General features: G+C 36.5%; 2 protein-coding genes across 6 annotated transcripts; both read right to left on the bottom strand.

Annotated features, from left to right (window-relative positions):
• Positions 1–191: 191 nt before the first annotated feature.
• On the bottom strand, positions 192–9,327 carry LOC106162909 (cytochrome P450 3A11-like). 2 transcript variants are annotated; one of them, XM_087013563.1, is made up of 13 exons: positions 8,860–9,326; positions 8,592–8,682; positions 7,837–7,895; positions 7,532–7,628; positions 6,514–6,633; positions 6,226–6,314; positions 5,002–5,168; positions 4,181–4,302; positions 3,653–3,838; positions 3,264–3,410; positions 2,776–2,864; positions 1,947–2,093; positions 192–1,562 (listed from the first exon to the last, which is right to left on the bottom strand). In XM_087013563.1, exons 1-13 carry the CDS (start codon positions 8,910–8,912, stop codon positions 1,301–1,303), a joined length of 1,629 nt encoding a protein of 542 aa, XP_086869689.1. In that variant the 5' UTR covers positions 8,913–9,326; the 3' UTR covers positions 192–1,300. The 2 variants fall into 2 exon arrangements, with proteins under 2 accessions (XP_086869689.1, XP_086869691.1); XM_087013565.1 differs by lacking the exon at positions 7,532–7,628 and having other exon boundaries at positions 8,860–9,327.
• A 3,507-nt stretch (positions 9,328–12,834) lies between these two features.
• LOC106159562 (cytochrome P450 3A24-like) lies at positions 12,835–21,640 on the bottom strand. Of its 4 annotated transcripts, XM_087013566.1 has the most exons (14): positions 21,481–21,640; positions 20,603–20,665; positions 19,431–19,521; positions 18,856–18,914; positions 18,552–18,648; positions 17,550–17,669; positions 17,262–17,350; positions 16,319–16,470; positions 15,620–15,741; positions 15,070–15,255; positions 14,745–14,891; positions 14,255–14,343; positions 13,695–13,841; positions 12,835–13,249 (listed from the first exon to the last, which is right to left on the bottom strand). In XM_087013566.1, the coding sequence occupies exons 2-14, from the start codon at positions 20,653–20,655 to the stop codon at positions 12,985–12,987; spliced, it is 1,617 nt and encodes a 538-aa protein (XP_086869692.1). In that variant the 5' UTR covers positions 20,656–20,665; positions 21,481–21,640; the 3' UTR covers positions 12,835–12,984. The 4 variants fall into 4 exon arrangements, with proteins under 4 accessions (XP_086869692.1, XP_086869694.1, XP_086869693.1 ...); XM_087013568.1 differs by lacking the exon at positions 18,552–18,648 and having other exon boundaries at positions 21,481–21,588; XM_087013567.1 differs by lacking the exons at positions 20,603–20,665; positions 21,481–21,640 and adding an exon at positions 20,203–20,270.
• Between the last annotated feature and the right edge of the window lie 3,428 nt (positions 21,641–25,068).

The raw sequence follows: 25,068 nt of genomic DNA on the forward strand, positions 1-25,068 counted from the left end.
GTGGTGACGTCTTACTTTCGAGATCCTTTGTTTTCTTCCCTATTGTTTGCCGAATATTCGCAGCCGGTAAGCCCCAATTTTCTATTGATTCACCCTGAGTACCAGTATCGTTGATGCCTCCACCAAGTTATGGTAAAGTCAATTTACCACGTAGCGATAGGAACGTAGAAAGTTCGTTCTTTTTAGTGTGCAAAAGGTTTATTCGTATATTCGTAACCTTACAATCATTAAACTCGACCTTTTTTCCCCTCATGTCACATTTCATTGGTATGACGTATCATACAGATTCTTTTTATTTTCGCCAATTTCCCATTCTAGTCAAATCCTCAATCTATTAATATTTCCTTATTTGGTGATGGTGTGATGATTAACCTCAGTTCACAATGTACTGTTTATACAGATTTTCCCGTCACCTTTTCATATAGGCAAGACGCTATCGTTCCCAATATTTGATTGGTAATTACGTAAATTCAAAAGTGACTCAAATCCCCAAAATCTCAGAATCAACCAACAATATTAGTTAAATAAGATTATTGATCTTGAATGTTAATATATAACCAGCATAACAAAAAACAAATTCATGATTATACCCAAGTTGATGAAGCTGTTATGGCCTTAACACATACTAATAAAACGGTAAGACAATGTTAGCATTAGGAAAATAAACAGTTTACAGCATATTTACAATGACACACATCGTGCGTATAGGTCTGCCTCTCTAAAATGGGTATGCCTTTCGTATACAGATTGTCATACAATAAAAGCACAAACATGTTTGGATTTCACCGGTACCACAAATACATTTAAGATCCTCTAAAAGGTCGTGGAACAGGCAGCCCTTCTTCACTGACAGGTCGTGTGATGACCGCTTGTTCCGAGTTGCAATATTTTTCTCAAACCCTTGATGTCCATGTCAGTATAAATGTCTGAGATGGTTAGAACCAGATCATTCTCTCTATAAAACACGTAAAATGCAATAATTATCTATATAATATACATAACATACAATATTTTTCTCTAAACAATACATAAAATAAAATTTTTATATGAAAAATGAAAACATATTTGTTATATTCATCACTGTACATTGGTATGTGTACAGACATCTCATATTGGATAGCTGGAGTTACGCTGCATATTGTTTTAAAACGCATTGTGAAATAATATCTCTGTAAAAAATATGTTGATTAAATTGAAAAAGTATGTAAGCTAAGTCTTGCTGACAGATATTAGTCATACAACATTGACAATTATGACACATGCTATGGAACTTTGTGAATACGTTCCACTATTATGTCTATCATGTAGTCTTATTGACCACCACATGCCGCCTTCTAAGACGCACGGTGACAGCTTTCTCCGGCTGCACTGTGCTCCTGGCCACGTGAACCAACGGAATCTGCGTCTCAGCACAGGTTTCAACGCTGAACTTCTTCACGAGACACGCCAAGGTCATCTTGGCCTCCATTAGGGCGAACCTCATACCAATGCAGTTTCTGGGGCCTGCCCCAAATGGAAGCCAGGCCATAGGGTGACGCTTAGCAACCCTTTCTGCCGTGAACCTGGATAGAAATACAACACAAAGATGACGTAGAGTTACGTCATGTCACGTGAACCGTGTTTACACCCGACTATTTAAGAGCATGAATACGCTTAGATGGCGCCAGTTGACTTTACAATTACAAGGCTTTTAAAAATGCATATTATTTAAATAAAGCAATTCTTCTAAAATATTTTGAAGCATCCTGCGAAGATAAGAGGATAATCAACAAGATGGAAAGTGTTTTAGAAAGAATTAAAAAAAAAACTGAAACCTTAAGACTCAAATATTTCAAATGTAAGCATCAAAATAAGATTTAATTATAGCTCCAAACTTTATCTCAGTTTACAACAACTCGAACATGATAGCAATATCATATGAATATCGATAGATGGCAGCACCTTACCGTTCAGGACAGAAGAGGCTGGGGTCTGGGGGTCCCCAGTGCTCGGGATCCATGTGGATACTGTAAACGTCACAGCGGACTTTCATGCCTTTGGGAATGTGAACACCCATCACTGTGCTGGATTCTTGGGCTGTTCTCCCTGGCCCACTAGTGAAAAGATACTGGTTTTATAAAAGCAGTTGGACAAAGACATTCATGATGAAAATTAACCGCTTTTAAAGCAGTCGAGGTGCCTAAAACATATGGTTGAACGGTTTTTGGAAAGAATGGTTGACTGAGTGATCATCCTTTTATATCATCAATTTCAAAAGTCTGCAAACCACACACTATGGGAGGAGATGGGTAATGCCATCTGTGGATTTTAGGAAAAAACAATAAAAATGATAATTTTCACCTCCAGATGTGTTTTGGCAATTAAAGGTCGGTATTTTATGTTTTTATAGAAGTAGTTTGGCGGGAGTCCATTATGAAAAGTAATCCTTTCTAAAGAGGCTCATTCTACCTTTACCGTGGTTTCCATCTATAAGACACGTTTGTTTAACTTTTCCTTAAAAGACCCTGATTACAAGACTTCGTCATAAACGATTCAGTATTTTATCATTACACAAAAGGCAATGAAAAATCTATTTCCCTGAAAAATGACTAACCTCATTTTTAGAATCCGTTTCCAAAGCAAGGTTATGTAGGGAAAGGGCAGAACAAAGCAGGTACTCCCAATAATTTATTAATGGTTATTTCCTTAGCGAAAAAAATATATGTAGCTGCTTATACTAACCTTTTATATAAGAATATAAATGTTAATTAAATTTGTATTTTTGAGTCCACTTACAATGGAGCGATAGGGTGTAGTCGTAGCGATTCCTTGAGGAACATGTCCAAATACTGCATCTTACTTATGGTCTCATACGATGGAGGACCCTAAAAGAGTTTTGAAAAATAAAACAATTACCAAACAGAATGAATCAACATAATAAAGATATTTCTTTCCATACAGAAATCAAAATCAAGTTCTCCCATCACGACATTAACACCATACATGTACATTTACGCCAGTGTGATCAATACGTCATGTATAGGTAATGATTGGCTCATCTTCGAAAAAAAAAGATGTCCCTCTGCATCAGTTGTAATACCTTGCATTATTTTATAGGGACTTATATCTTAATTGTGCACGTCCACCATTCCGCGTTAAAAGGTGTGTACAGAAGCGTCTTCTAAATCCAACTATATTACTCCAAAATCTATCCAAATCCAACATCGCTGTTTCAATATAAAATTGCTTTCCTTCAAGAGAGTTGGTTCCCTGCAGACACTTACCTCTTCAGTGCAGTATTGGTCTACCTCCGCCTGGAGAGCTTTCTGTGCCTCTGGACTCGTGGCTAGGTGGTAGGCGGCGTAGGCCAGGACGGTGCTGGTGGTTTCATAACCTGCGAACAAAAACAACGCACACTGCGCTTGGATCTCCTGAAGATAAAAAAGGCCAAAGCCACCAATGATTTCTCAGTCACCTTTTTCTTTATGCGCTGCATGTGTTGGTATCAATTAATGTGTCTGTATATAGTCATGATACGTGGGATTTTTTGTCCCCCCCCCCCCAAAAAAAAAAAAAAAAAAAAAAAAAAAAACACATACACACACACACACATACACACATATAGACAAACATACATGTACACACACCCACACACACAAGATTGCCTTTTTACCTTTTCTGTGAGTTTGGCCTTTTGTGTAACTCTTCTTTGAGATGACGAAGAGTCGTTCTGCTGACCCGTTTCGCCTCCCTCTTGCGTTGTCATTACGTCACTGTCCGTCATCGCTTGGGGTACAGTCGAATCCAGATTGTCAGTTTTGGCGTCCAACATTAGCTGCAGGAGATCCACCCGTCGTGACTGAAAGTTTACCACGTGATTGTAAACCACTTTCAATTAGTTTATTGGCCACTGAAATAATTTGTTGAAGGGTATTTATTCATGTTGTTTGAACTGTATTTGATACATGTGATGTCAACGTATCTCATTTCAAGAATTCATCATAATCAAATTATTGACATTTTAACAATTGCAATTGTCATAAAATTAGAAAAGCATATAAGCCGGACGTCATTAAAAAAGAAAGTCATATACGCCATTTTTATTGGTTTAATTGTTAATGTATACGATTTCAATACCAATAGAATTGTTAATTTCATTCCATGATAGTTTTTTACCAATAATGTTTTTTATACAGTTTACCTTTGGATCATTTAATCTGGAATGTACGGCAGCGCTGACCAGAGCGTCTATGTCACGCATCTTCTTTCTCGTCAGATATTTGTTCATCACCTTGGCTAGACCGGTCAACGATGGAAAAAGTTCTGCGAACAGAGACATATATAAGCTCCAAATCGCATGAAAAGATGACTTGCTTTAATGATAGTTTGATCCTTAACTTTATAAGTAGCATTCAATGTATTTATTTGTTTGAACACCAGTATTCATTGTGACACATTTTCTACCATGTTGGTAAATATCAGCAAAAAATTACATCTGTGGATATCTCAAATCTGCCAACCCAAACTTGCACTTCACAGATTGTTGGCCTTATTGGTCATCAACAAAAACCCAAAAATGATATATGAGTAACTTTTAGATGTGTCTATAATTTGGGTCTAGTGAAATTTATAGTACAATGAAACAAGATGGATATTGCATATATGTTTAAAATAAACAATAAACTTAAAATATTCTTGCAGCTTTATTTTAAGTCTCAGTACTTTCTCTTAGAAAAAATCCCCTATAGGATCCCATAGGGTCCCTATAAGATCTATAGGATCCTATAGTATTTCCTATTTGATCCTATAGGAAAGCTTCCCTATAGGGTTTATAAGATGTGTTTATAATTTGGGTCTACTAAAATTTATAGTATATGTAACAAGATGAATATTGCACATAAGTTTAAATAAACTATAAACTAAAAACATTCTTGCAGCTATATTTTAAGTCTCATTACTTTAGACTTTCTCTAAAACTGGCCTATTCTTTCTAAAAGTAACATTGCTATGACGTGAACATACCGGCAACAAACATTGGCCACATCATCACCAGTGGCGTGCTAAACACTTTACGACATGCTGCCAGAAATGGTGACGTGTTATCTGACGTGGTATCGTGGTATACTGAGTTCAGCTCGAGACCAAAACCACACGAGCCGATGACTTCCATGGTGAGGCCTTGGAATGCACTGAAACCGCATAGCATAAATACTTTAAATATTGAATAGCCCATAATTACAGCCAGCTTTATTAAACTCCAGTTATTATTTGTATTGGAGAGAGAGAGAGAGAGAGAGAGAGAGAGAGAGATCATTAAAACTCACGTGGGTACTCGCACAAAAATGCAGTAGTATCGAAGTAGCAAAGAAGCATTAACGCAGTAGTGGTGTGGAGCATATTTGCAGTAGAAATGCAGTATAGCCTACTTCGATTCTACTTCAAAAATAACATAGGGTTGTACAGAGGAGGAGCATTAATGCAGTAGATTAGCAGCATGATAGAAGCATGTTTCAAATATGCTAATTAGCGCCCAATGCGAAGCAGATTGGAGGCATATCTGCAGTATGATTGCAGTAGTCTACTGCACTGGAGCATCTACTGCGTTTTCGTGCGGGATATTGCCTGACAAAATTATAATGGCGGCTACGCAATCAGTGTATATGCATTTGTACTCGTGAGAGGATAAAAAGAACAATTCATATATAAAGAATATGTATGTCTAGAACATTTAATGTGCAGGAGGATTAAACTCCCCTGAACCTCATCCTCTTTGAATACAGACGTTACGTCTAAAGCCCCTCTGTCTATCCCACTGTCTGTCACATTGAGGATTCATGTTAATTCGCCGTATAGATCTTAAGGAAAATAAATTTCTTATGCATCTCTAAATATCTACTTTACAGTTGTCAAATATAATCCAGATTATCACTGCTAGGAAAGCCCAAGGGCCGAAAGCTTGGCTTATATTTGACAACTGTAAAGTAAATCTTCAGAGATACATCAGAAACAATACTTATGCTGCCTGTCACACACACGTCACTGGTTCTTAAGTCTTGTTGCATTAAACATTATACAGAAGATTGGAGCTCGATATTAAATAACGTAAGGTATAACGTACAGTATAACATATACAGAAACGTACGGTTTTATTGAAATCGCGAAGCAGCATCTAACTTTCGGCTTTATTCATCCATTTCCATTCAAGCTGTGAAACTTTACGTGACTTTGTCAGTAGTTAGTACTTACCTGTGGATATCGAACGGTTTTTCCTCCTGGCAACGCTTCTCCATCGCTTCCATGAAACTGTTCACCGACTCCTGGATCAGTGGCGCCATCTGTAATGAAACGAAACAATTACACATGCCACAGTATATACAACCGCATATTAATCAAATAACGATTTGTATCACCCTAAAATAAAGCTACCATGGTGGGGTCAGGATACCCAGGGTTGTAGTAGATAGAAGCATCTTATGCAGACACGTTAAGTCTCGAATCGAACTATTTACTTTTCATAATCATATGTTTTCTTACTTGTTTCATTTTAAGGGAGGAGAAGGTCGGGTTGGATATTAAACGTAATCGCTTCCATCGTTTTCCTTTCGCGAAAACCATGTTTGTTTTTTCATCCTCCGTGTCTATTGAATTAGGAATCTAAAAATAAACACAATGAATTCAATTTGAGCAGTGTCACTGGAAAACGAAATTACATGAAAAGTGCTCACCCAAGAAAAATTAGCAAAGTGAAAAGTTTTTAGCAAAATTGCCGCAATATTAAACTAAAACTAAGTAGCAGCAAAATTGCAAAAATAAAAATATAATAATAATAATAATAATAATAATAATAATAATAATAATAAATAAATAAATAAATAAATAAATAAATAAATAAATAAATGAATAAATAAATAAAATAATAAATTAATTAATAAGTTAATTAAATAAATTTAAAGATACTGCTGCCAATATGCAGCCATGGTGAAGCAAATTTGCTACAAAATTGCAAGATTGAATTACAGTTTGCAGCAATATTCAGCAATTTTGCTGCAAATTTGCAGCGAATTCGCAGCAGGCCTTATATTTTGCCATGGGTCAGAGTACATTTTTGTTTGAATTACACTACCAAGTATGCTGTATCACCCCAAAAAAACGTCTACCCAGCCCAACAATAGTCCTGTTAATCATTATTCAAGGTCTCATTCACAGAGTCACCATCGGTCTACCATCGATCGACTTAACTCCGCGGGGACACTCACTGCCTGCAACAACTGTCACGCCTCCTCCTGGCGTTAAGAAGAATACAAGAAAAAATAATAAAGTTGGTGGTTAAACGAGTAAGTTTGAAACAAAAGAAGGTGTGTCATTCAGTTAAGCAGAGTTAGGTCGATTGACGTAGACCGATAATGTCCATGGGAATAGGGTCTGAAATACAGTCAACTAATCAAAATGAAAACACAATTGTCGTTCTTGGTAAGCGGCATGTTTGGGGAAATAATTATGATGATTATATCACCAATAAATCTTTACGGGGTTATTGATAATTGTTACTCACTTCTCTTTGGTGAAATTTACTGAATTGTTTGACAAAGACTTCTTGCAGAAAATGGACATCTGAGGTCACTATACTGGGAGAATTGAGGAAGAAGACCCTGAAATAAAGACAAGCTCTAGTTAAATTATGGTTTGGATCAGTGGTAATCAATTCATATATCTTGCATGTACCGCAATAAATAATGGTGATTAGTCATCAGTCTTTTGATGAGATTTAGAAAGCAACAAAAATAATACATGATAATAAAGACTAATAAAGACTTGGGAATATTTTGTATATATGTGAAGAATGCGTTGAATACATACCCAAACGTTTTTCCATAGAGCTGTTCCCACTTTCTGTATGCCATCCAAACTGGCTGGGACTAGATCAAAATGAATGTGCAATTCTTTGGGGAGATAAATGACTGTGGAATGATATGCTCCTGGTTTCATTTTATTAACATCAGATTTTACAAAAGAAACGGTTCTGACTGAACAATTCAATTGTAGGCTATCGATATTCTGACATTGCTTATATTCCGCCTCTTCAGGTTAATAATTTTGATCACTCTGATTCAGGGGGTGGCACTTCTATTGTCCAGTGTGTGTATAGTTCAAATTTTGGTATCCAGATTGAGTTTTATCTTTTACAAATTCTGGATGCATGTTGGAATGGCTTTTCACCGTAAACATTTGACATTTCAGATAGCAACCCAAAACATGAACAAATGTTCCTACGTCCTTTCTACAAGTATAATTGTAATTAAAGCTTATTGCAGCTTAAAAACCACAGCCACCTGGTGGCGGAGAACACAATGGAAATGAATGCTGTTCCCCATACATGCACTGGGGTACATGGATAAAGTGACGACAAGGGTTACTAAGTGTGAAAAGCCTTCTTCATGTATAATAACAGAAATAACTGGCAATTACCTTATATGCTTATGGTGAATACAGCGTATGTTATCATTCCAAGGAAAAGTCGGTAAGTTTTCACAATTATCTGAGTAAAAATAAGGGAAAATAAAACTATACAGTGTATATTTGCAGTGCTGTCAATTTATAACATGAACACAAACCATTATTTGTCTGAAATTTCCGAATATGAGGTTTGGTGGAGGACCGTTGATTCCCATCTTCTTGAACACGCGGTAACTGTCTATCCTCTGCCTAAATGAAAAACAACACGGACTGTTCATCTTAGTTAGGAATACGTACCTGTATAATACCTGATGGCACTGTTTACCCTCTAAAATACCAACTTTTCGGGGCCCTTTTGGGGACCTTTAAATCCATCATGCAGTTATAGATACATATTGTGATATATACAGTACATATTGTACGTACCACAGCCATACTGACGCCAGGATGACGATAACAGCAACTAAATACAGCCACATTCTGAGTAGACTGAAAGAAAGATTTAACAGTTAAAATAAACCTAGACAAGAAAAGCACTCCGAGATCGCAGACCTCCGCCAAGGCAACAAAGTCTCCATCCAATGCCGTTTCACCCCTAAATTTTCATTCTATAATGATTTGTTTTTTTGATTATTGATTATTGATCGATTATCGATCGATTATCCGGATCACCACCAAAAAATAATCATCTCTTCCTTGGCGCACTTCTGACAGTTCCTGAAAATTTCACCAAAATCGGTGAATAACTTTTTGAGTTAAATTGATGACAAACATACAGACAGACAGACAGACACGGGTGAAAACATAACCTCCTTGGCGGAGGTAGTAATCTACAAATCAGTTTACCCTGTTTTTCAATGTAACAGCAAATGGGTTTTCCATCAATTGATATCTGATCTTAACATACAGGCAACATGTTATATATATATATATATATATATATATATATATATATATATATATATATATATATATATATATATCCCTCTCTCTCTCTCATGTCAATAAATTCAGAGGAGGACACAAATATTATCCTTGCCGAGAGGACAGTTATATTTAGGACACAGCGCACTGACCTTTCTATAAAACTTACTTGCAATATATAATATAATATGTCTCCTTTATGTTATTAAATGCCTACGCATGTAACCCCCATTTATATATACACGTCACGCAGGTGTAACTTGTGTAAAAAAAAAAAGCTGATCTGCTATGCAATATATAATATAATATGGTCTGATATGTTAATATAATTTATACTATCTTAATATCCCCATTGCGCTTGCTTTGTGCAGCAAATCTTTCGGTAGTTCTAAATGGAAACTAAGACTGGGCCCCCATACCCTAGATCGAACTAACAGGATCAATCCATATCCAAGGGGTTTCTCGCTAAATTGATTTCAGCTTAGGCGGCTTAGGTGTATGGTATGCCTACTGAAGCTGCTAAACGATGATTAATTACCCCCTAGAAGCTTCAGTAGGCGGGACAGAGATCTAAGCCGCTTAAGTTGATTGCAATTTAGCGAGAATCCCAGTAAGTACGATTCCCAGTTAGATCCACAGTCAGTACTATAGGGTCTGGGAATAGTTCCTTAGTCTAAATAATACGTCACAGTTCAATTGTCAGGAATAATCATCAATAGAAGTATAGACCTAAAGAAAATCCATAAACAATATTTATCACACATACCTTTTCCTTTGACCAGCTTACAGACTCATGTAAACAGTGTTAGAAATTAAGGCTGGACCGTCTGCCCGGGGCCGACAACTTTCAGAACGGGCTGAGTAGTTTTCCCACCCAGCACACATTCGAGCCAGCTACTTATCAAGATGGCTGAACTTTCGGTGTAGCAACTAATTTTCCTATACTAACTAATACGTATCATGTAAACCGGTTTTATATAAACAGCTTGTTAATATGAGCCGTAGCACGCTACCTATTTTGTTCGAGGGCAGAAATTATGACCCAATATAGTTATATATAGAAACTGCACTGTCTGCACTCGCTGTATAACGATGCGCAATATTACAGACAGGCACATTGCTCCAAAACGTCCATAAAAAAGGATGTAACCCTGGTACTGGTACTGTGGAATAAAAAAAAACTGTGTTTTAAAATTATGGGGCTGACCTAAAGAGGCGATTAACTGCAGGCACTTTTTTGTTATTAGACGTTGTTGTGATGTGGGGTGGTGGTGGTGGTGGTGGTCGGGGGATGAAAGGGCTTTAGACCCGGATAGTTGCCCTATGCATGTTAAGCCTCTGTCACAACAGTACGTACTGGCTCTTACGACCTGTTTACGACCAAATTTTGCGTAGAATCTCACGTGCCGCGCAAGTTCTTCTTGCGAAATTTGAAATTCGCAGACAGCCCGTAAGCACGTACGGAGGACGTTGGAAATGTCCGAAAGATTCTACAAATAATCTGCGAACAGCGAGGCCGCAAACGTAGCTTCCTCCACTCGCAAGGAGTTCGCGAGAAGTATGCAATGGAGTCGTGTGTGGTCCAAGACACATGTCAAAAACACGTGGTTCCCTTCGAGCAACAGATGACCTAATTTGTGGCACCGGTCCATTTAGAATTGCTATTGACGTCACGTGTTGATATAGCTGTGTCTGCTGTACATCTTGTCCCATGGAAGAGACATAGTTTAGAAATGGTTATTCAGAACTTTTTGTCTTTCAAATAATTTTGAAATTACGGAACAAGTCTCTGTTTTTCTTGGTTTATTGTATACTTTCCAAAAATTCACAGCTGTGATGTACACAGTCCTTTTTTTTATTTTGACTTGCTGGTTTCGTATTAGTCAAATGTTGCGTAGTCAACATCGATGGAAAATCGAAATTATTTGCTCTGTGTAACAGATACAATTTTTTTAATGATTCATCCCTTCTTCGACATCCTATTTTGGAATTACCAAGGTGTCAAATCTAAATCTAAAGACACGCCCTTGGATCTTTTTTTTCTATTATCCTCCATTGCTCTATCTGCTTATAATACTGATGAATACCTGGATAAGTTACTGATAATGTATATAATGTTACTATTTGTGGTCGTCGTTGTTATTTTTCCTATTACTAAGATCTCTGTTGGGTCTTCTTTATATACTCCGAAAAATCGATTAGAAGAATTTTTAATTGGTCTGTTTCTAATTAAGGCGTTGGCCCCACAATCCGCGAGCCTTCGAAAAATTGAGACTTTTTATCAGGTCTCTGTGGTGACGTCTTACTTTCGAGATCCTTTGTTTTCTTCCCTATTGTTTGCCGAATATTCGCAGACGGTAAGCCCCAATTTTCTATTGATTCACCCCGAGTAACGGTATCGTTGATGCCTCCACCAAATTATGGTAAAGTCAATTTACCACGTAGCTATAGGAACGTAGAAATTTCGTTTTTTTTTTTTTTTTTTTTTTTTTTGGTATGCAAAAGGTTTATTCGTATATTCGTAACCTTACAATCATTAAACTCGACCTTTTCCCCCTCATGTCACATTTCATTGGTGTGACGTATTATACAGATTCTTTTTATTTTCGCCAATGTCCCATTCTAGGCAAATCCTCAATCTATTAATATTTCCTTATTTGGTGATGGTGTGATGATTGACCTCAGTTCACAATGTACTGTTTATACAGATTTTCCCGTCACCTTTTCATATAGGCAAGACGCTATCGTTCTCAATATTTGATTGGTAATTACGTAAATTCAAAGGTGACTCAAATCCCCAAAATCTCAGAATCAACCAACAATATTAGTTAAATAAGATTATTGATCTTGAAGGTTAATATATAACCAGCATAACAAAAAAAAAAAAAAAAAAAAAAACAAATTCATGATTACACCCAAGTTGATGAAGTCGTTATGGTCTTAACACATACTAATAAAACGGTAACACAATGTTAGCATTAGGAAAATAAACAGTTTACAGCATATTTACAATGACACACATCGTGCGTATAGGTCCGCCTCTCTAAAATCTAACGCAGGGTAATCCTTACGTATACAGATTGTCATAAATAAAGGCACAAACATGTTTGGATTTCACCGGTACCACAGATACATTTAAGATCCTCTAAAAAGGTCGTAGAACAGGCAGTCCTTCTTCACTGACAGGTCGTGTGATGACCGCTTGTACCGAGTTGCAATATTTCTTTCAAACCCCTTGATGTCCATGACAGTATATAAATGTCTGAGACGGTTAGAACCAGATTATTCTCTCTATAAAATACATGTACAACAATTATCTATATACAATACAAAACATACAATAATTTTCTCTAAACAATACATAAAATAAAACAAATAAACTTTTATATGAACAATGAAAACATATTTGTTATATTCATCACTGTACATTGGTATGTGTACAGACATCTCATATTGAATAGCTGGAGTTACGCTGCAAAAACGCATTGTGAAATAATATCTCTGTAAAAAGTATGTTGATTAAATTGAAAAAGTATGTAAGCTAAGTCTTGCTGACAGATAGTAGTCATGAAACATTGACAATTATGACACGTGCTATGGAGCTTTGTGAATACGTTCAGTTAATGTCTATTCTTCACTATTATTGGCCACCACATGCCGCCTTGTAAGACGCACGGTGACACCTTTCTCCGGCTGCACTGTGCTACTGGCCACGTGAACCAACGGAATCTGCGTCTCAGCACAGGTCTCAACGCTGAACTTCTTCACGAGACACGCCAAGGTCATCTTGGCCTCCATCAGGGCGAACCTCATACCAATGCAGTTTCTGGGGCCTGCCCCAAATGGAAGCCAGGCCATAGGGTGACGCTTAGCAATCCTCTCTGCTGTGAACCTGGATAGAAGAACAGCTGTTCACGTGACATGACGTAACTCTACGTCATCTTTGTGCTAGCACAAAGATGACGTAGAGTTACGTCATGTCACGTGAACAGTGCTTACACATGACTATTGAAGAGCATGAATGCGCTTGGATCGCGTCAGTTGACATAACAATTACAAGGCTTTTAAAAATGCTTATTAATTAAATAAAACAATTCTTCTGAAATATTTAGAAGCATCCTGCGAACAGTTATTTTTTTATAATCAAACACAAGGTAAGAGGATAATCAACAAGACTGAAAGTGTTTTATAAAAAAAAAATAAAAAACTGAAACGTTTAAACTCTAATATTTCAAATGTAAGCACCAAAATAAGATTTAATCATCTCAGTTTCCAACAACTCGAAGTTAATTTATGTAGCAATATGATATGAATATCGATAGATGGCAGCACCTTACCGTTCAGGACAGAAGAGGCTGGGGTCTGGGGGTCCCCAGTGCTCGGGATCCATGTGGATACTGTAAACGTCACAGCGGACTTTCATGCCTTTGGGAATGTGAACACCCATCACTGTGCTGGATTCTTGGGCTGTTCTCCCTGGCCCACTAGTGAAAAGATACATTTTTATAGAAGTAGTTTGGCGGGAGTCCATGACGAAAAGTAATCGTTTCTAAAGAGGCTCATTCTACCTTTACCGTGGTTTCCATCTATAAGACACGTTTGTTTAACTTTTCCTTAAAAGACCCTGATTACAAGGCTTCGTCATAAAGTATTCAGTTTTTTATCATTACACAAAAGGCAATCAAAAACATATTTCCCTGAAAAATGACAAACCTCATTTTTTAGAATCCGTTTCCAAAGCAAGGTTATGAAGGGAAAGGGCAGAACAAAGCAGGTGCTCCCAATAATTTATTAATGGTTATTTCATTAGCGAAAAATAAGGTATGTAGCTGCTTATACTAACCTTTTATATAAGAATATAAATGTTAATTAATTTTATATGTTTGAGTCCACTTACAATGGAGCGATAGGGTGTAGTCGTAGCGATTCCTTGAGGAACATGTCCAAATACTGCATCTTACTTATGGTCTCATACGATGGAGGACCCTAAAAGAGTTTTGAAAAAAAAAATTAACAAACAGAATGAATCAACATTATAAAGATATTTCTTTCCATACAGAAACGGAAATCAAATTATCCCATTTTCGCCTTAAAATCACGACATCAACACCATACATGTACATTTACGATCAATACTTCATGTATAGGTAATGGTTGGCTCATCTTTTAGAAAAAAGATGTCCCTCTGCATCAGTTGTAATACCTTGTATTATTTTATAGGGACTTATATCTTAATTGTGCACGTGCACCATTCCGCGTTAAAAGGTGTGTACAGAAGCGTCTTCTAAATCCAACTATATTACTCCAAAATCTATCCAAATCCAACATCGCTGTTTCAATATTAAATTGCTTTCCTTCAAGAGAGTTTTTTCCCTACAGACACTTACCTCTTCAGTGCAGTATTGGTCTACATCCTCCTGAAGAGCTTTCTGTGCCTCTGGACTCGTTGCTAGGTGGTAGGCAGCGTAGGCCAGGGCGGTGCTGGTGGTTTCATACCCTGCCAACAAAAACGTCGAACACTGCGTTTGGACCTCCTAAAGATAAAAAAGACCAAAGCCACCAATGATTGCTCAGTCACCTTTTACTGAAGTAATGGCGCTGCTTGTGTTGGTATCAATTAAGGCGTCTGCATATAGTCGTGAAACGTGGAATATTTTTGCACACACACACACACACACACACAAACGCACATAAACCAGATTGCCTTTTTACCTTTTCTGTTAGTTTGGCCTTTTGTGTAAATTTTCTTTGAGATGACGAAGAAGCGTTCTGCTGACCCGTTTCCCCTCCCTGTTGTGTTGATATTACGTCACTGTCCGTCATCGCCTGGGGTACAGTCGAGTCCAGATTGTCAGTTTTGGCGTCCAACATTAGCTGCAGGAGATCCACCCGTCGAGACTGAAAGTTTACCACATGATTGTCAACCACTTTCAATTAGTTTATTGGCTACTGAAATACTTTGTTGGAGGGTATTTATTCATGTTGTTTGAACTGTGTTTGATACGTGTGATGTCATCTTATCTCATTTCAAGAATTCATCACAATCAAATTATTGACATTTTAACAATTGCAATTGTCATTAAATAAGAAAGGCATATAAGCCGGAAGTCATTAAAAAAGAAAGGCATATAGGCCGGAAGCTTTGGAGATTGGCATTTGTAATTTTTTTTAATGGTTAATGTATAAGGATGTCAATATCAATAGACTGGTTCATTTCATTCCATGACCGTTTTTTACCAATAATGTTTTTTATACAGCTTACCTTTGGATCATTTAATCTGGACTGTACGGCAGCGCTGACCAGAACGTCAATGTCATGCACCCTCTTTCTCGTCAGATATTTGTTCAACACCTTGGCTAGACCGGACAACGATGGAAAAAGTTCTGCAAACAGAGACATATAAAAGTAAAAATCGCATAAAAATATTACTTGCTTAAATGATAGTTTGATCATTAGGTTTATAAGTAGCATTCAACGTGTTTATTTGTTTGAACACCAGTATTCATTGTTATACATTTTCTACAGTTTTGGTAAATATCAGCAAAAAATTACATCTGTGGTTATCCCAAATCTGCCAGCCCAAACTTGCACTTCACAGATTGTCGGCCTTATTGGTCATCAATAAAGACCAAAAAATGATATACCAGTTACTTTAAGATGTGTTTATAATTTGGGTCTAATAAAATGTATTGTACAATTTAACAAGATGAATATTGCAAATATGTTTAAAATAAACTATAAACTTAAAACATTCTTGCAGCTATATTTTAAGTCTCAGTACTTTCCCTTACGTAAATTTCCTATAGGATCCCATAGGATACCTATAAGATATGTTATATGTTTAAATAAACTATAAACTGAAAACATTCTTTCAGCTATATTTTAGGTCTCAGTACTTAAGACTTTCTCTAAAACTGGCCTATTCTTTCTAAAAGTAACATTATTACGACGTGAACATACCGGACATAAACATTGGCGTCATCATCATCAGTGACGCACTGAACGCTTTGCGACATGCTGCCAGAAATGGTGACGTGTTATCTCGCACTGAGTTAATCTCGAGACCAAAGCCACACGAGCCGATGACTTCCAGGGTGAGGCCTTGGAAATCACTGAAATCGCATAGCATAAATGCATTAAATATTGAATAGCCCATAATTACAGCCAGCTTTATTAAACTCCGGTTATTATTTGTATCGCACAGAGGAGAGAGAGAGAGAGAGAGAGAGAGAGAGCTCATTACAAAAACACGTGTGTATTGCATGACAAAATGATAATGGCGGCTACGCAATCAGTGTATATGCATTTGTACGCGTGAGAGGATGAAAAGAACAACTTATATACAAAGAATGTATGTCTAGTACATTTAATGTGCAGGAGGATAAATTTCCCCCGAACCTGAGCATCCTTTTTGAATACAGACGTAACGTATAAAGCCCCTCTGTCTACCCTACTGTCTGTCACGTTGATAATTCGTGTTAATTCACCGTATAGATCTTAAGGTAAATATAAGTATATTATTTTTGATGCATCTCTGAAGATCTACTTTACATTTGTCAAATATAATCCAAGCTTTCGGTCCCTGGGCCTTCTTCGGGGATTAGCAATGATAATCTGGATTATATTTGACAACTGTAAAGTAGATCTCCAGAGATGCATCAGAAATAATACTTGTCCTGTCTGTCACACACACGTCACTGGTTCTTGTCTTGTTGCATTAAACAGTATACAGAAGATTGGAGCTCGAGATTAAATAACTAAAGGTATAACGTACAGTATAACATATACAGAAACGTACGGTTTTATTGAAATCGCGAAACAGACATCTAACTTTCGGCTTTATTCATCCATTTCCATTCAATCTGTGAAACTTTACGTGACTTTGTCAGTAGTTAGTACTTACCTGTGGATATCGAACGGTTTTTCCTCCTGGCAACGCTTCTCCATCGCTTCCATGAAACTGTTCACCGACTCCTGGATCAGTGGCGCCATCTGTAATGAAACGAAACAATTACACATGCCACAGTATATACAACCGCATATTAATCAAATAACGATTTGTATCACCCTAAAATAAAGCTACCATGGTGGGGTCAGGATACCCAGGGTTGTAGTAGAAAGAAGCATCTTATGCCGACACGTTAAGTCTCGATTCGAACTATTTAACTTTCATAATCATATGTTTTCTTACTTGTTTCATTTTAAGAGAGGAGAAGGTCGGGTTGGATATTAAACGTAATCGCTTCCATCGTTTTCCTTTCGCAAAAACCATGTGTGTTTCTTCATCCTCCGTGTCTATTGAATTAGGAATCTAAAAATGAACACAATGAATTCAATTTGAGCAGTGTCAGTGGAAAAAAAGTTACATGAAAAATGCTCACCCAAGAAAAATTGGCAAAGTGAAAAGTTTCTAGCTAAATTGCCGCAATATTAAACTAAAACTTAGCAGCGGCGAGATTGCAAAAAAAAAAAAAAAAAAAAAATATATATATATATATATATATATATATATATATATATATATATATATATATATATATATATATATATAATAAATTAAATTAAATTAAGAAATACTGCTGCCAATTTGCAACCATGTTGAAGAATTGAATTGTTTGCAGGAATGAATTGTTTGCAGGAATGAATTGTTTGCAGCAATATTCAGCAATTTTGCTGCAAATTTGCAGCGAATTCGCAGCAGGCCTAATATTTTGCCATGGGTCAGAGTACATTTTTGTTTGAATTACACTACCAAGTATGCTGTATCACCCCAAAAATTTTCTACCCAGCCCAACAATAGTCCTGTTAATCATTATTCAAGGTCTCATTCACAGAGTCACCATCGGTCTACCATCGATCGACTTAACTCCGTGGGGACGCTCACTGTCTGCAACAACTGTCACGCCTCCTCCTGGCGTTAAGAAGAATACAAGAAAAAAGTTAAACGAGTAAGTTTGAAACAAGAGAAGGTGAGTCAGTCAGTTAATCTGATTGCACTTAGCAAGAGCCCCTGCAGAGTTGGGTCGACTGACATAGACAGATAGTATCCATGGGAATCGGGTCTTAAATGCAGGCCAACTAATCAAAATGAAAACACAATTGCCGTCCTTGGTAAGCGGCATGTTTGGGGAAATAATTTTGATGATTATTCCACCAATAAATCTTTATTGGGTTATTGGTAAATATTACTCACTGCTCTTTGATGAAATTTACTGAACTGTTTGACAAAGACTTCTTGCAGAAAATCGACATCCGAGGTCACTATACTGGGAGAATTGAGAAAGAAGACCCTAAAATAAAGACAAGACCTGGCTAACTGTGGTTTGGATCAGTGCTAAATAATTCATATATCTGGCATTGTATCGCAATAAATAGTGGCGATTAAGCACCAATCTTTTGAAGAGTTGCATAAAGCAACAAAAATAGTAAATGATAATAAAGACTAAAAAGGACTTGATAATATGCTGTATATATGTAAAGAGTGCGTTCATACATACCCAAACGTTTTTCCATAGAGCCGTTCCCACTTTCTGTATGCCATCCAAACTGGCTGGCACTAGATCAAAATGAATGTGCATTTCACTATTGACTGATTTTTTGTAGTTCAAATGTTGGTATCCAGATTGAGTAACATTTTTTTACAAACTTTGGATGCATATTGGAATGACTTTTCACCGTAAAATTTGACATTTTAGATAGCAACCGAATACATCAACAAATGTTCCTACGTCCTTTTTAAAAGTATAATTGTCGTTTTAATTATTTAAAAAGCTTATTGCAGCTTTAACACAACGGTCACCTGAGGACACAATCGACATGAATGCTGTTTCCCCATACATTCACGGTGTTACTGGGATAAAGTAACGACGAGGGCGGCTACGTGTGAAAAGCCTTCCACATGTATGATATTACAACTGGCAATTACTTATGACGTTGATAGTAAATACAGCTTATTTCATCATTTCGAGAGAGAGCTAGTTAGTTTTCACAATTGTCTGAGTAAAAATAAAGGGAAAATACAAATATACACTGTTTATTTGTAGTGTTGTCATTTTCCAATATGAAAACAAACCATTATCTGTCTGAAATTTCCGAATATGATGTTTGGCGGAGGACCGTTGATTCCCATCTTCTTGAACACACGGTAACTGTCTATCCTCTGCCTAAATACAAAACAGCACGGACAGTTTATCTTAGGAATAGGTATAATACAGTGGTGGATTTAGGGGTGAGGGGTCCTGCGGTTCCTGGCCCCCTTCAATTTCTAAAGAAAAATCACCAATGGTTCCCTCTTGAACTTAGAATTTCAAATAGCTGAATCATAGTTCTAAACCGTGCCAAATGGCACTGTTCGTCCTCGAAAATACCAAAAACCTGTCGGGGCCTTAAGCCCCCCCCCCCTTTCAAATAATCCTATATCCGCCCCTGTAATGAAAATGCAATGTTTGTGATAACTATATTTCTTATTCACAGCACTTGACGGGTCATTCACTTTTACTACATGTATCACAGCGAAAGTGTCAATTACAGCTCTAAGGAGTCGGGATATTATTTTAATAATTAGTTGTTAAAACAAGTCTTATACATATAGCATGTATTACAGTCACAGCTGATTAGAGGAACGACCACACTGTAGTAATTGTTACATTTTTGTAAAACTCAGATTCAAATTTGTGCTGGTCGAATGATGAGATTAGTTATATGTGTATGTATACTAGGTTTTAAATCATGCAGTTACAGATACGTAGTTTGATATAGTGTACCTACTACCATACTATGATATAGTGATATATATTATACCTACTACAATACCACATTTGTATTTAGTGATGTATTGTACATACCACAACCATACTATGATATAGTGATATATATTATACCTACTACAATACCACATTTGTATTTAGTGATGTATTGTACCTACCACAACCATACTATGATATAGTGATATATATTATACCTACTACAATACCACATTTGTATTTAGTGATGTATTGTACCTACCACAACCATACTATGATATAGTGATATATATTATACCTACTACAATACCACATTTGTATTTAGTGATGTATTGTACCTACCACAACCATACTATGATATAGTGATATATTTTATACCTACTACAAAACCACATTTGTATTTGGTGATGTATTGTACCCACCACAACCAAACTATGATATAGTGATATATATTAAACCTACTACAAAACCACATTTGTATTTGGTGATGTATTGTACGTACCACAACCATACTGACACCAGGAAGATGATAACAGCCACCAGATACGGCCACATTGTGAGTCGTCTGAAAGAAATGTTGAACAGTTTAAAATAAAATAATCTATAAATCAATTTGTTTTCCAATATGACAGCCTATTGGTTTTCCGTCTATTGGTATGTGGTCTTAACATGCTGGCAACATGCTAAATGTTCTCTAAACTGACCATATATGTATTTCTTTTTCTCTCTCCCTCCCCCTGCCTTTCTCTCACTCTCATATGAGTAGTAAGGGTTTCTCAATAAATGACTCGCAGGTGCGTCCGTCTCCTTTATGTTATTAAATGCCTACGCATGTAACCCCTACGCATGTAACCCCCATTTATATATACACGTCACGCAGGTGTAACTTGTGTAAAAAAGCTGATCTGCGATGCAATATATAATATAATATGGTCTGATATGTTAATATAATTTATGCTATCTTAATATCCCCATTGCGCTTGCTTTGTGCAGCAAATCTTTTGGTAAATCTAAACGGAAATTAAGACTGGGCCCCCATACCCTAGATCGATCTAACAGGATCGATCCATATCCAAGGGGTTTCTCGCTAATCTGCTTTCAGCTTCGGCGGCTTAGGTGTCTGGTATGCCTACTGAAGCTGCTTAACGATAATTAATTACCCCCTAGAAGCTTCAGTAGCTGTGATAGAGATCTAAGCCGCTTAAGTTGATTGCAATTTAGCTAGAATCCCCTTTGGAAGAGATCGATCCACAGCTAGTACGACAGGGTCTGGGAAAAGTTCCTTAGTCTAAATAAGACGTCACATTTGATTGTCTGGGATAATCATTAATTGAAGTATAGACCTAAAGAAAATCCATAAAAAATGTCTATCATACATACCTTTTTCCTTTGACCAGCTTACAGGCTTTTGTAAATGCACCAAATAAAACGGACCTTGCAAACCAGTTTTATATGAAGGGCTTGTTTACTGCGCCGTAGAAAAAGGCCCAAATAAAGAACGCTTGCGTATTTTGTTCGAAGGGATAAATTGGGACGCACTGGCTATATTTAAACTGCCTTGTTTGCAGTTGCTGTATAACAATGAGCAATATTAAGGGCAGGCAGACTGTATAAATTATCCAAAGCGTCAGCAAAAAAGAATGTCGCCCCTTGTGGTGCTAGAAGGATTACCTGTATGCTCTACTTTATATGCGTCTCCAGTACGTCTCACGTTGAATGGAAATAAATGATTAAAAAAAACTCGGAGGCTGGCGTAAAGATGGGGATTGGCCGTAAATACTTTGCTCTTATTAAATGTTGTTGTGGTGGTGTGTGTGTGTTTGGCGGAGGGGGAGGGGAGGAGGGTGAATGGGGGTAAGACCGAGGTAGGTGCACGTTTGGCCTATTAGAATTTTTATTTTGATCAGCTTCAAAAGTGTCGAATTTTTTTTTATTTAATGATTATTCTAAAAAAAAAACATTTAAATTTCCCCATTGCCTTCTGTTGTGACAGTAGCATAAAATGAAGTTAATGGGATTGAATGATTTAATGTATGAAATACTACAATTATCACAACTTCGTGATGATGACTTGGTACAATGACATGTAGATCTACATCTCAGACAGTGGGACGGGAGTCTTGTCGGGGGTTTATTAATTAATTTATTTATTTATGTATTTATTTATTTTCGGCTGGCTCTGAATAACAATATGGTCAAGATTGCTGGTATGTTGATAACAATATGTCCACCTTTTCTAAATCATTGAATCCCTTTGAAATTGATAACTCCACAGTTGTGTTAAGAGCTGTTTTGCTGGTGGGTTAGGTGTGACTGCATGGATGCAGAATTTAAACCGTGACTAAACATGTCGACAAAATGAAGGCAACGAGTAGAAAAAAAAAGGATGTCACTTCCTTTGGTACTTGAAGAAGTATCCATCCTCTACTGTAAATACGTCTCCAAGTTGAGAAAAGATCTGTTGTTATACACGGTACACCGAGGGCTGGTGTAATAAAGAGGGGATTAGTGTGTGTGTGTGTCAGTGTGTGTGTTTGTGTGCACGCACATGTGTGTTTGTGTGTATGTGTATGTTTGTGTGCATGCCTGTGCGTGTGTGTGCGTTTATGCGTATGTTTGTGTGCGTGTGTGTGTATACGTGTGTATTGAGGTGACAACCGGTGGTTTGACAGGAGTAGGTGGGTATTGTAAGGCCAGTACTAGTGTGACAGGAATGGTGGTCCGTAATGAACCGTAGACGGTCCCCCATTACTTTGTACAGGTGACATTCGTCGGCGTCCCATATACTAACCCCAATACTCCAAGTACCCAAACCTGCACTACCTTTCCTAGGGCTACCATTCCTGTGACACCGGTTTGCATTTTTTTTACCCGTGTGAAGCTATTTGCTGAAATTCTTTAAAAGTGTTGAATGCGTTTTGCATTTGATTTTCACTGAATGATTCACTGCGCATTTTAAGATTTTTCAAAACCAACTGTGGCCCTCTAGAAATGTTGTGGCTCCTTAATTATTTTAGCATGGTAATTGGAGTAAATATCTGGATTGGTATACTTGTCGCAGCTCATGCAAATAGTATTTTGGATAAGTTTGGTTGAAAACAAGGCTCTTAGGCATTGCCTAATAAGGGAATGTTTTATGGTAAAGTCAACATGACAATGGAAAAGTTTCTGGAAATCACCCCATAAACAATAAAAAGAACGTAATTACACGCGTGATCAGAACGGAGAATTAGAGTATAAATATGGGTAAAATTGTATGAAAAGTGAGTGGTGAATAAATGATTGAAGACTCTACAACCTTTTTCTGGAACATTGCATGAAGTTGGGGATTGAGAAAAAATGCCGAGTCATTGCACTATGCTGCATATAAATATTCCGAAATTTAAAAGGCACGGATAGGCAGCATGGTTCAGTCAGAGTTATAACAGAGCTGCATTTCCGACAATGAATTACAGTTAGTCGTTTAATACCTTTAATAGTAAGAAATTTAGATAATTTTAATGTCACAATAGGTGTAATGACATGTCATTAAGTGAAAGTGTTTATTTGTATTTTTTTAATAAAGAAGAGTGTAGGCCCAATGTTGTAAAAGTTTTAAATTAGAGGACAAACTCTTTAAAAAAAAAGGGGGGGGAGGGTCGTGTTGTTAAGTCAATGGCTTCACTTATTAACTTAAGTAAACTTAAGTTAACTTAATAACTTAAGTAAAATCAAATAACGGAAAATCTAACGAAATTTAAAGTGCAAGATTGATGCCCTTAGGGTCAACAAGTCTGGGAAGTATTCCTGTTAGGAAAGGATATTATTGGACATAATGACATACAATTTTATTTGATTGGTTAATATCACAATAAAATTGTTCCAGCAACGTGTAAATTACATGCAAAATAAGTTTTAGATACATCCAAATATGATGTACAGTGTAATTCATATAATAACTTAGATTTCTAATCGAAAACAGGAATCTTGGAGATTGCCTTCATAGAAAATATAGAATGATGGATTTACAATCAGAATTAAACAATCCTGGTATTCACGCAAAAGGAAGGCACTGTAACGAAAACAAGTGAATGCTGGTCCAAAAATTAGAAATACAGTATAAATACTCTTGAATTTGTATTTAAAAATAAATTTGGAAATAAAATTTTGAAAACAGGATGAGTAATTCTCCAAAGGGAAAATATTATCAAACAGAAAATAAGTCAAAATAATTCAGAACTTTTGTCTTTAACCACATTTTATTACACGTTTGTTACTACTTGTACTAAAAATAATATGCGACGCATAGCTTATGATTATTAAGCCATTTTGTTTCATACAGATTTAGATTATTAAACTTTCAGATAATTCGCAGGATTGTCTTTGTTGCAGTTCTACAACTGCCTTGATGCAATGGAAAAGTTTCAGTTGTAAGTAACTCTTTTACTTCAGAACTCTGAAATAGACAGTGTCCTTTTACAGTGCGTAGAATAGCAATGAAGCGACCCATTTCAGCCCAAATATCAGACATACCATTGGCTTGTTATACTTTTATATCAATCAAAGTTCTCCGCTTCTTGGTGCTTTAATGAAAATATGTACCTTCTTTAGATACAATGGCGTCTGGGTTGTGTTGTCGTATGATTCAACCCTTTGGTAATTTATAACTTTACAAACCTCCATGTCTCTTCATAACAAACAGTCATTTCTCGGTTACAAGTATTAGTTTTCATATATAACATATTTTGAACAAACTATTGTATACCAATAATACAATATTTTGTTGTAGGTTATGTTAGCAAAAAAATTAATTATCTTGGTAGTTGGATCTTGTATGATAATTATCAAACACAAGCTGGAACACTTTCATGCCGTTAGTTAATACATATATAAGATACATAGATTTATAAAATAAATATATCATATTGGTATAGTTAAAAATTTAACTTATTTTAAGTTTTTCTAACGCAACTCCCTATAAAATCCAAA

The sequence above is a fragment of the Lingula anatina genome, chromosome 5 (assembly GCF_051362555.1).
Source record: "Lingula anatina isolate TDL-2025a chromosome 5, LinAna3.0, whole genome shotgun sequence".
Classification (NCBI taxonomy): Eukaryota; Metazoa; Brachiopoda; class Lingulata; order Lingulida; family Lingulidae; genus Lingula; species Lingula anatina.

What these genes read in the sequence shown, in the direction of transcription:
- LOC106162909 (XM_087013563.1), bottom strand. Translation starts at nt 8,912, where the DNA reads ATGTGGCTGTATTTAGTTGCTGTTATCGTCATCCTGGCGTCAGTATGG. An exon ending in CTGGCGTCAGTATGGCTGTG is followed by an intron (nt 8,683 to 8,859) that starts GTACGTACAATA and finishes TTTTTCATTTAG; the next exon opens with GCAGAGGATAGACAGTTACC. An exon ending in GTAAATTTCACCAAAGAGAA is followed by an intron (nt 6,634 to 7,531) that starts GTGAGTAACAAT and finishes GTTTATTTTTAG; the next exon opens with ATTCCTAATTCAATAGACAC.
- LOC106159562 (XM_087013566.1), bottom strand. Translation starts at nt 20,655, where the DNA reads ATGTGGCCGTATCTGGTGGCTGTTATCATCTTCCTGGTGTCAGTATGG. An exon ending in CCAGATTAAATGATCCAAAG is followed by an intron (nt 15,256 to 15,619) that starts GTAAGCTGTATA and finishes GTAAACTTTCAG; the next exon opens with TCTCGACGGGTGGATCTCCT. An exon ending in AGGCCAAACTAACAGAAAAG is followed by an intron (nt 14,892 to 15,069) that starts GTAAAAAGGCAA and finishes TTTTATCTTTAG; the next exon opens with GAGGTCCAAACGCAGTGTTC.